The sequence below is a fragment of the Argentina silus genome (genome assembly GCF_951799395.1).
Source record: "Argentina silus genome assembly, chromosome: 15".
Lineage (NCBI taxonomy): Eukaryota > Metazoa > Chordata > Actinopteri > Argentiniformes > Argentinidae > Argentina > Argentina silus.
The window spans coordinates 8,201,301-8,213,497 of NC_139669.1; the positions used below are offsets into that span (position 1 = coordinate 8,201,301).

Genomic DNA, 12,197 nt, shown 5'->3' on the forward strand with positions numbered 1-12,197 from the left:
GTGTGTGTGTTAGTTAGTCAGTCTGTGGGAGCGTTTGCGTGTGTGTGTGAGAGAGAGAGAGAGAGAGGGGTAGGACTTTTGTATGACAGCTGCTGGGTGTTGGTGGGTTATGTGTATCGGCAGAGAGAACAACACTGTACCTTCTGTATCCTGCATTGCAAACACAATATTTTCTCAGGTCTTAGGTTTCTCCTTTTTTCATATAATATAATATAATATAATATAATATAATATGCATATCATTGAAAGCAGACATGCAAGCTGGGTTCAAACAACGCCAAACGGCTGCTTAGTTCATCTACACGTCTTCTGAACAAAGCCCATTTGAGGAGAATGAATCATGTGACCACGCTGTACGAGTGGCATGATGGGAAACGGAGTCTGACAGTGATTTGTTTACCGCCTGTAATGACCTCACGAAAAAGTCGACCACACCGGAGAGCGAGTCGCCATCGATTTCCAAAGACTTCATGAAAGAACAGGTCTCACAAAAATTTTATGAAGACCAGTTTAATGTTGGACAATTTAAGTGAATTGAAAAATACATATTTATGTTGATAAAAATCAAACAAGCAATTGTCAAAAATTCACTGTAATAACTTTAAAAGATAACCTGTATCATTTAAATGGTGTTTGTCCTGCTTTTGTGCATTCACACTGTATCAATGTTAAGCATTTGTTGCTGAGGATCTTAAAGTATGAACTGAAGGTGTCATTCTACCAACGTGTCCTGTCTGTTTATTGTCTCTGTAAACCCTTCCTCATCTCTCCCACTAGTCCTGTTTTGCACAGGTATCTTTTTCTGAGAAGGAATGTGTTTGATTAGTTGATCTGCAGGTACAGTTGCATGCCAGGGACTTTCGAGCAGTATAGCATAGCAGGCATTCCACCTGCTGGTTTCAGCCGAGAACCCAAACCTACAACAACAGTACAACAGGTTAGCTGTCCCCTGAATGGTAAAACAACCTTGTCTGTCCTGAACCAGCTTCACACACACAGTTGGGGAACATTACAAACACTTCATTGTTCAAAATGTATTGTGTAACACTGATGTTTGTGTTCACTGAGGTCTGATGTTGTGAAGCTGAGCTTGAGGAAATGTTCCGAAGAACACCTTGGAGAAAGAAAAAAAAAAAAAAAATGCATTCTTGTTTTAACCACGACTCAAGAAAAGGAGTGGTAGAACATATAGAATGGAGACAGATCATGGTCAAACACCGACCAAAGACTGGAATCATGTAACTATGTATGTAAACGGTCAAACACATACAACCATACAGTACCCGTCAAAAGTTTGGACACACCTTCTCATTCAATGGTTCTTCTTTAATTTGATTGTTTTCTACATTGTAGATTAATATTGAAGACATCAAAACTATGAAGGAACACATATGGAATTATGTAGTAAACAAAAAAGTGTTAAACAAACCAGAATATGTTTTATATTTTAGATTCTTCAAAGTAGCCACCTTTTGCTTTGATGACAGCTTTGCACACTCTTGGCAAGGTGTGTCCAAACTTTTGACTGGTACTGTACATGTTTCCCCAGGGATATCATACACTAGATGACTCATAGCGCTAAAGCATGGAGGATAAAACATGTTTATCATATCCTGTCACTAGCAATAAGTTCTATAGCAACATTGATATGATTGGACAGAAAGACCTATTGTGTGAATGACAAAGTAATCCATCCATCGCTAGCTACCTGTCATAACAAACCTTAACTGATCACATCGGTTGTCAAATTGCTTTGCCATTGGTTGTTACCATGATCAGGGCCCAGTATTTCTGATATCTGATCAGATTCTGTGATCTTGATCTTGTGTTGGAATAATCCGGAATGATCCTATCTGATAATGTTTTGAAATACCGGCTCAAAATCAGGCAGTTTGATCTGGTCCTGGATAGCAAAAAGGGGATTCTGATCCAGATTAAATGTTTTGAAATACTGGGCCCTGGAGCCCTAGGTGGGTGATGAACAGTCATACCAGAGGAGGCTGGTGGAGGTAGAAATTGGAGGACGGGCTCATTGCAATGGAATGAGGTCTGGTATCGAATATGTGTGTCATATGTGTGTCATTCCATTCCATGCATTACAATGAGCCCGTCGTCCGATTTCTGCTTGAACATGCCTCTAAGAACAATAAGCGCAGTCTTGGAAGATAATAATTGTTTCCTTTTCCGCTCTATCTCCTGTGTTATCAACTATGTCATCATCTCATATCTGGAGATTTGGTCAACACTGAGAAAAGGTTACATAAACCATGACACTCAACACATGCCTTCCTACATGTTGTCCAGCTGCCATATTCTGAGATTGCATGATTTGACCTGTGTTATTGATGGATATATTGATAATAGATTCACAATAGACTGTTCTGAGGTAGGCCTGAATGATAAGACAATACTGTACACCAGGGGAGGCTGGTGGAGGTAGAAATCGAAGGACAATTCCTGAATTGAATTGCATGGAATGGAATGGAATTTCTACCTCCACCAGCCTCCCCTGCTGTCCACTGATTGGACTCCAACATAAGCATGCTGCTGACAAGAACATTGATTGAAGGAGTCGGAACATGTCGATCATGTCCCATTAACAATCAGCCGGCCCTTTCCCTGGAGAGTAATCATGTGCACAAGTGTCTGCCATCGGTGGACATGGGGATAGTATTTCTGTCTTGGTACCTGGGCTCCAGTTGAAACCCTTTCACATGAACTCTCATCCAGTATTCATTATGAGGAGCTGCCTGCCTAATCAGGAGGGAGTGATTACGAAGAAGCCTGGTGCCATTCCAACTCTGATTAGCATGTACCGTTGGAGGTTCTCATAGCTGCATTAATATAATGCCTCTCTGAAGACATTGTTTATATTGCACTGTCTTTGCATAATCGTAGGAAAATTAGACTTGGATTTGCCCTCCAAAACCACTCTGCTCTGTTTCGGCTCACACATCTCCCGAAGATGAATCATTCTGGTTGACGTTTGTCCAAGCATAGCAAGGTTGACAAATGCATATTCAGAAGGGAGATGCTAGCTAGCTGCTAACCGTTGCTCCAGGCATACACCATAGAGATAGCATGTCTCATTTCTCATTCCGTTCCGTGCATTACAACGACCCCATCCTCTGTTTTCTACCTCCACCAGCCTCCCCTGATGCCGACAATGTGGCCGGTTTTGGCTTCTGCAATCCCTCAGGGTCCAACTGAACTATTTCCTCAATGTAACATGGAAATAACATGTCAACAATCATAAAAAAAAAAAAAAAAACGCTTTTGGTGAACAGAACAAACATGAATGCAATTACAGTTGTAGAAATAATAGACATATGTTTTGCATACGCCATGCTACACACTACTGTAGGTGCTGTTTGCCCTAATGAGGTCAAACCAGGGTGATCCATGCATGATGAGGGTGAATGGGGAGCTCAGGCATGGTGAAATATGGTGTTCAGATGAATTAGACTCTGTAAACAAACATGTGGCAAATCTGTTTAGCCATACCTCACAGGAACAGAGCTTTACCACTACGCATGGTTAAATATGTACTGAACCAAAGAGCGTGGGCTCCATTTGAGCTATTTTCAGTGAAGAGAAGGGAAACGTTTGACTCTTACCCGAACACAATCAATGGCAGTGGAGATGTGCTCGTTCTCTGTAAATACATTCTCTGTCAGACTAAGTCATACATAGACTATGTCATATATGTAAACCTAGCCCTGACCCTAACCCTAACACTAGATGTAACCCAAACCCTAACACTAGCTGTAACCCAAACCCTAACCCTAGCTCTAACCCTATCCCTAGCCTAATCCTAGCTCTAACTCTAACCCTAACCCTAGCTCTAACCCTAACCCTAGCCTAATCCTAGCTCTAACCCTAACCCAAACCCTAGCCCCAGCCCTAACCCTAGACCTAGCCCTTACCCTAACCCTAGCTCTAACTCTAACCCTATGTCATACCTGTCAGTGAGGGAAGAATGCCGTCCTAGTATCTGTCTGCAACAGCCTTGGGGCCAATAACTTTTCTGTTACGTCAATTCCGGAAGTGAGTTGAATTCCGATTCGGTAATTGGGAAAAAAAGGGCAAAAACTCAACTGTGTGTGTTTTTGACGTTCAACTGTAAATTGAAAATAAAAAAAAGCTTCGGCATTTGGAATTGAATTTGATTTTCAAAACACTTCCCGAATGGATGGAATTGATAAGGAATTCTCCCCACTCTTGGTACACAAATATGTATGGGTAGGTCCCTCTCTCTCTCTTCAACATTGGTGCTCTGAGTCTGGCTTGATCCAGTGTGTGACCCAGAAGTAGGCTGCAGTGTAGTCTGTACTCTTAATTTCTTTGTATAAATACCACAATTTGGATAGAAATATAAATTATATGGCATTCAACCTAAGTTCTTATCAATCGAGAATGGGCATGGGATTTCATGACATTTACAAATGTTATGTTTTGAAACTTAAAACTGTTTTGAGCTGGGTGCTTTCATCATCACGGTGCTAGGCTCTTGTGTTAGTGTACAGAGGTAACAGTTACTACGGGAACAGGAATAGTTTGTGGTGTGAAAATGAGAGCTGTGAAAACTGTCTGGCAGAGAAGGGCTGTGTTTAGGCTTTCACTGTGCACTATCGCCATCTCCTGGACAGAAGACGCTCTCGGCCAAACTTCAGGATGCAGGAGGTAAATAAGTATTTCACAGGTATTGACTATCCCTAAATCTAACCCTAGCCCTGACCCTAACCCTAACCCTAACACTAGCTCTAACCCTAACCCTGAGTATCCCTAAGCCTAACCATAAACCTAACCCTGGCCCTAGCCCTAACCTTAGCCCTAGCTCTGGACCTAGCCTTAACCATAACTCTAACCCTCGCCCTGACCCTAACACTAGCTCTAACCCTAACCCTGAGTATCCCGAACCCTAACCATAAACCTACCCCTAGCCTTGGCCCTGGACCTAGCCCTAACCCTAACCCTAACCCTGGCCTTAGTCCTGGCCCTAATCCTAACCCTAGCCCTAGCCCTGACCTTAACCCTAACACTAGCTCTAACCCTAACCATAGCCTAACCATAGCTCTAACCCTAACCCTAGCCCCAGCCCTAACCCTAAACCTAACCCTAAATGACGAGTCTGGCAGGCTGCGGGATTAGTGTTCTACACACAGTACACTCTGTCAAAGCCCCCCCACCCCACCCCCTCAAGAGACAACACCACCAGGGGACTACCAACACAGGAGATCTCTGATACACCCCCAGCAGATTTAGGCACATGTGTTCATGCCCTAATACATGCATTACCCCCCCCCCTGCCCCTAAAGCCTAGCAGGGGCAGAACAGACCTGTCCAGACCTACATCCCTCTCACATCTCTAAGTCTATAGTTTCAAGTTTTAATTTAATATTCAAAGTGCATTGTACACTACTATCTATTGTACACTGTACAATAGATGAAACACACACACACACACACACACACACACACACACACACACACACACACACACACACACACACACACAAAACAAATCAAAAGATTAGTATATGCAGGAGTTTACAAAAACAGAGATAAAGGTTTCAGAAGAGAGTGGGATAACAGAAAGCCCCACTCTGCCCTATCCTGCCCTATCCTGCCCTATCCTACTGTATCAGGAGCCATGGGGACGGGGGGGGGGACAGGGGGCGGACAGGGGGGACAGGGGGGGACAGAGGGGGACGGGGGGGTGACCTGGGAGGATCAGGGTAAAGCCTTTGAGTGGACAGATAATGCATTGTTCAGCCCCCTGCCTCTGGGAGTTCCTCTGAGGAGCAGGGACTCAGGAGACAGGACCACCACAGGCCAACTGCTGCCCTCGGACAGGGGGAAGAAGAGAGAGAGGGAACGAGAGTGGAATCAACTGTTGTCTTTCTCTCTTTCTCTCTTTCTCTCCTTCTCTCTCCCTCTCTCTCTCTCTCTCTCTCCCTCCCTCCCTCCCTCCCACCCTCCACCCCTCCCTCTCTCTCAGGTGGATTACCTCACTCATCCCTTGATCCCTCTGCTTTAATTCCCAACAGCTGAAGCTAAAATGCGACCGGACTGCAGCACAAATGATCCACTCTTTTTGCTCTGTTGAGGAGGGGAGGGGCTGGGGGGGAGGGGGGGAGGGGGAGGGAGAGGGGGGGAGGAGGGGGGGGGGGGGAGGGGAGGGGGAGGGGGAGGGGATGGGGGGGGCTTATACTTTCTGTACATCTTGAGGTGCACAGATGGTGATCTTAATTTGACAGACACACACACACAGACGCAGGCATGCACGCACCCACACACACACACACACACACACACACACACACACACACACACATTCTCTCTCTCTCTCTCTTTCTCTCTCTCTCTTTCTCTCTCTCTTTCTCTCTCTCTCTCTCTCTCTTTCTCTCTCTCTCTCTCTCTCTCTCTCTCTCTCTCTTTCTCTCTCTCTCTCTCTCTCTCTCTCTCACTCTAGCTTTCAGGCATCTTACAGTTGAGTTGTACATGTTTGCCCACTCTGAGGCTGTGTCTCTCCATGTGAGCTTCAGCTCCAACACTCATTCAGAATTAATTTCAAGTGATATTTTCCTATATTGTTGAATTATAAACACAATACTTAGACACCCCCCCCAAAAAAACAAAACATCATCCTACAGTCAAACAAATAATTCCCTTCAAACACAGAAACTGACAGGCGGGGCTCTGACACAACATCCTTTAAAAAAAAAACGAAGACGAAGAAAACCCTTTTACTTACAATTGACTCTATTGACCCCACTCAGGAGTAATACAGGAGGAACTGACACAGGGCCCCAATTTCATCTTTATTTCAGCCGATCTCCACCTGTTTGGAGTGGAGTCCTAACCTGTCTGTTAGCTTTAATAGAGGGCAATATATAGATAAGTGCTCCTCGCTGGGAAATCAATATCGATGTGGTCGTTGATGGTTTCTGAAGGAAAGTGCTTTGGTTCCCCCCCCCCCCCCCCCCTCTGCTCTATGCCGTTCGTCTCTGTTATCGGGCCTGGGCGAGGGCTGAGAGGGAGAGGAGGCACATGGCCACCAACGCTGGCCGACCGTTACAGATGGAACCGCTTGGGACCGAGGACAGAGACATGTCTTCACTGGAGCGCGGGAGAGAGAGAGAGAGAGAGAGAGGTGGAGATGGAGAGAGAGAGAGGTGGAGATAGAGAGAGAGAGAGAGAGAAACAGAAGGTGACAGTGTGAGAGAGAGAGCGATAGAGAGACAGACAGACAGACAGACAGACAGACAGACAGACAGACAGACAGACAGAGAGTCTTGTGAACCATAATGACTTCTGAGAAGAATCACTAACAGCCACTCTTAGATATTTAATCTTTAGCAGTTTGGTCTGTTCAATTAAGGAGAGCCAGCCCCTCTCCTCCTATGTCTGGAGGCAGCTGGGCCCACTGCTCTGAGGGGACCAGGATAGACCTGGCCCTGGAGGGACCTGGCCCTGGAGGGACCTGGCCCTGGGAGAGTCTGGATGGACCTGGCCCTGGAAGAGTCTGGATGGACCTGGCCCTGGAAGAGTCTGGATGGACCTGGCCCTGGGAGAGTCTGGATGGACCTGGCCCTGGGAGAGTCTGGATGGACCTGGCCCTGGATGGACCTGGCCCTGGGAGAGTCTGGATGGACCTGGCCCTGGGAGAGTCTGGATGGACCTGGCCCTGGATGGACCTGGCCCTGGGAGAGTCTGGATGGACCTGGCCCTGGGAGAGTCTGGATGGACCTGGCCCTGGATGGACCTGGAAGAGTCTGGATGGACCTGGCCCTGGAAGAGTCTGGATGGACCTGGCCCTGGATGGACCTGGCCCTGGGAGAGTCTGGATGGACCTGGCCCTGGGAGAGTCTGGATGGACCTGGCCCTGGATGGACCTGGCCCTGGGAGAGTCTGGATGGACCTGGCCCTGGAAGGCCCTGGAAGAGTCTGGATGGACCTGGCCCTGGAAGGCCCTGGGAGAGTCTTGGTGGTCATCATTGAGAACGTGGCTCAAATAAGTCAACAGCATTGTTTCTTTTTTGTGGATATAAGGATTTTATTACCAGCAAAAAATATACAAGCATTGATTCAAAACTGTGTCAATCTGGGCAAGTGGATAATGTGTTTGCTGAAAAACAAAGTGTTATCAAAACAAAATAAAACAAAACAAAAAAGCTTATTGATAGAGATCTCAGAAACCTGTCCAGAAACAGTAAAAAAGTTATAAAAAAAAAAGCAATGAAATACAGTAGCATAAATCAGTAGCGTTTACAAGCCTCTGTCCTTCTCTGCCTCTGACTCTCGGTTTTCTCTGCTTTAACAGACAGCTTACTTCCTGGTATTCACACGTGTTCCATACACAGAATTAGAACGCTCATGATCATTCTAAGGTTCCATATATCTCCTTCTGTTCTATTGTTCGACATGCTCAGTATTTCCAAAGGACGCTTCCCGTTGGCAGACATAACAACGAAGCTTAAAACCAGTATCCATATTACTGTTATTGTTCTAACTTCTAAATTAAGTTTGTTATGAGAGAGTAGGAATCAAGCTAATGTCTTTGTCTGTATAAAAATAAATATAGCATTGACGTCATACTACATGCTGACTGGTTTCAGGGTGGCTATACAAAGCGCAAGAACACTAAACATACTTTGCTGAGCTCAAAAACTGGAATTAACATTTCCAATGTCCGATTGTATGTACATAATTTCGTTCACTGACTTTTCTGTTAAAATGACATTCCATTTGAAATATGAAAACAATCCTCATCTTTCCTCCAAGCTTATACAGGATACAGGCATACAGCACACTCTGCTATAACTCCAGACCTCCAGAGTTATTCCTGGATCGGGTCATGTGGTCAGGAAAAACTTCTGGCCCTCAATGGGTTCTGCTAACCTGGGGCCGGTTTCCCAAAAGCTTTGTAGCTAAAGAAGTACTTAATTTCTCCAAACAACCCAGCCGCAACAAGCAGCGACAGTTCCAATGGTAAAATCAATGTCTGCAGGTCAATCTTCTGTGCGTGAATGAACGAAGTTCGTTAAATGAAGAACACTGCTGGTCGAGGAGAGGAGTGGGCCTGGACTTACAAAGTAGAAGCTTTGGGGAAACGACCCCTGGCTTTTTTCAGGTTAGCCATATTTCACCATATTGTCTCTGGCGACGATTATGCCTCTACCTCCCAACAACATTTCAACTGAACACCTAAATTCATTCTTTAATATGTACGGGATATAACATATTTTTCCAATATAACAAAACATCAACACATCCCTTATAGCTAATAAAGCGCGGTAACTATGAAGAAGACATTTGTTGACAATAACGTTTTAGGAATATGAATCCAGTAGTTCCAGTGGGTGTCTCATCCCCTGCAGTGTCTTGTCCTCAGTGTGTCTCAATATGTGTGTGCGTGTGTGTGTGTGTGTGTGTGTGTGTGTGTGTGTGTGTGTGTGTGTGTGTGTGTGTGTGTGTGTGTGTGTCTGTGTGTGTCTGTGTGTGTGTGCGTGTGTGCATGCGTGCGTATGTGTGTGTGTGTGAGGCCTCATATGAGCTGAGGGGCGGGGGGCTGAGGGTCGTCCAGGAAGATGAGGTTGTCGATGGACTTGAGGTGGACGCCCGTCTTGTTGGTCTCCATGGCAGCGGCCGTTGCCATGGAGCACTCGTACCCTCGGTTGTGTCCCGCCTCCTCGGAAACGAGGCTGTCGCCTGGCGACGGAACACAACTCTCAATACATGTGGCATGGTTTCAGGTGATTCAGGCATGCTATTAGCAGCATGCTAACACTATCACTGTGATTGTCTTGCACTCAACAATGCTACTGCTAAGCAACAGACCAATATTCGGTCTCTGACTCTCTGGGTCAATACAGTAATACAGTAGACTACTTTCTGGGGTGAATTTGTATGAATGGATGAATTTTGGGTGAAATATCCCTTTAAATGTGAAAAGAGGTGGTTCTGGGTGTGACGGTAGAGTACCTGTGTCTGAGGAACACGAAGGACACACCGCTCTCCTGGGACATCCCATAACATGGATGACCTTCCCATGACCTTCTGCATGCTCCAACACCACATAGAACTGATCAGAGAAAGAGAGAGAGAAAGAGAGAGAGATTGAGAGAGAGAGAGAGAGAGAGAGAGAGAGAGAGATTGAGAGAGATTGAAAGAGAGAGAGAGAGATTGAGAGAGATTGAAAGAGAGAGAGATTGAGAGAGATAATGAGAGAGGATAATGATAATGAGAGATAATTACATAATGAGAGAGAGAGAGAGAGAGAGAGAGAGAGAGAGAGATTGAGAGAGATTGAAAGAGAGAGAGATTGAGAGAGATAATGAGAGAGGATAATGATAATGAGAGATAATTACATAATGAGAGAGGGAGGGAGAGAGAGAGAGGGAGAGAGAGTTGAATTAGTCACGTAGCCTATTGTATATAAAACAATAAGGATGCCTGATGATGAATGTGTTTGTTTATGATCAGGTTGGTGGTATTGGGACACAGGCATTAAAAAGATGAATGGTCCTCTGTGGCTCAGTTGGTAGAGCATGGCGCTAACAACACTTAGGTTGTGGGTTTGATTCCTGCTGGGACCATCTATACTGAAATGTATGCACTCACTGCAATGTAAGTCACTTTGGATAAAAGCCTCAGCTAAATGGGTTGTATATGAGTGTTTCCTGTTTCTCAGTGTTAGTGCCGGTCTGGAACAGACAGCTGAACAGCCACTTAGCTCTGCAGAACTATCTGTCAGTTGTCCTGTCTGAAACCGACCAATGGGAGTGTCCCGTTGAGGACGTACCCGTGGCGTGCTACTGGTCGTGGTCGTCTCTGACATGCTCTCCTCGCTGGTGCTGCTCTCACTCATGTCATCCACGGACGGATGCTTCCGGAACATCCTCCGAGACCTGCAGGGAGCACCGACAGAGATCAGAGGACATCAAAGGGTCATGTCTGTCAGTCTGTGTGTCTGTCAATCTGTGTGTGTGTCTGTGTGTGTGTCTGTCAGTCTGTGTGTCTGTCAATCTGTGTGTGTGTCTGTGTGTGTGAGGAGAAAATATGTAAGTCGAAATATAAAATATAACTAGAAATAATTCAGTGATGTGTCAATTTAACATTGTAGATCATTAATTTTTTGTGATACTTTTTTACGAACCTCCGGTGGGTAGTAAAATACAACTGTAAGGTACAGTAAGATACAACAGTTTTTTCGAAATAAATTTAGTAGTAAGACTATACAGCTTGTGACAGGTGCCATGAAAACCCCCTACTGTAGCAAGTCTTATTATAACCCATAATGTCATACAAGCGCACTATAAATGCATTATTCAAAATGCACTAGACACAGTATGTGTTTCACAGACCGCGGTGAAGAGGGAAATGTCACAGGTCTCTGATTCTCGCCATGTTTGTAGATTTCCGAAATACAATATACATGAAATCTCCAATATCAGTCATGCCTCTCAAATCATATCCCCCGTGTCTTGCACCAGGCATGTAAATACAGGCGCTCATATCTATGTAAATGACAACCCTGGGAATCCCCACTCTTCATATCATGTCAATGGAGCGTATGGCCTCTTCACACACACACACACACACACACACACACACACACACACACACACACACAGTCAAGCATGTCTCTACAGCCTGCTCCCACCCTCTCACGAGAGGCCACATGCAAAATGAATATGAGATATGAGTCACTGAGCGGAGATAATCGTAAGAAGATCAATCTGCAGTCTACGGCGGTCAATGGAGTAAGTGGTTTTATCATACGGCTGTATGTTTGATCTCTGTGACCTGTGTGTGTGTGTGTGTGCATGTGTGGTGTGTGTGTGTGTGTGTGTGTGTGTGTGTGTGTGTGTGTGTGTATCTCTATGTGTGTGTGTGTGTGTGTGTGTGTGTGTGTGTGTGTGTGCGTGTGTGTGAAGGAGAGGTTCACCTGCAGCCATGTGCGAAAGGCAATTTAGAGCAGAGGTATTGGCGGCCATGTAGCGTTTAAACAGGGTTATAGCTCACTGGGTCCATTCTGGGGCACAGAAATGACCTATTTTGATGCGTAATTGCTGTAGAACAAGCTAAACCAAGCATGTCATTGAAAGCGTGCCTCTTCCACAGGGGAAGCCAGAGCGAAACACAGACACACACACACACACACACACACACACACACACACACACACACAC

General features: G+C 45.3%; 1 protein-coding gene across 1 annotated transcript in view; it reads right to left on the reverse strand.

Annotated features, from left to right (window-relative positions):
* Window positions 1-9,550: 9,550 nt before the first annotated feature.
* Window positions 9,551-12,197, reverse strand: part of egf (epidermal growth factor) — a gene marked incomplete at both ends in the record, with an annotated part of 22,313 nt that continues 19,666 nt past the window's right edge. The window contains 3 exons of the mRNA XM_083685532.1: window positions 9,551-9,714; window positions 9,988-10,087; window positions 10,808-10,913. Of these exons, the coding sequence (XP_083541658.1) occupies window positions 9,551-9,714; window positions 9,988-10,087; window positions 10,808-10,913 (370 nt within the window). The remainder of the gene's footprint in view (window positions 9,715-9,987; window positions 10,088-10,807; window positions 10,914-12,197) is intronic.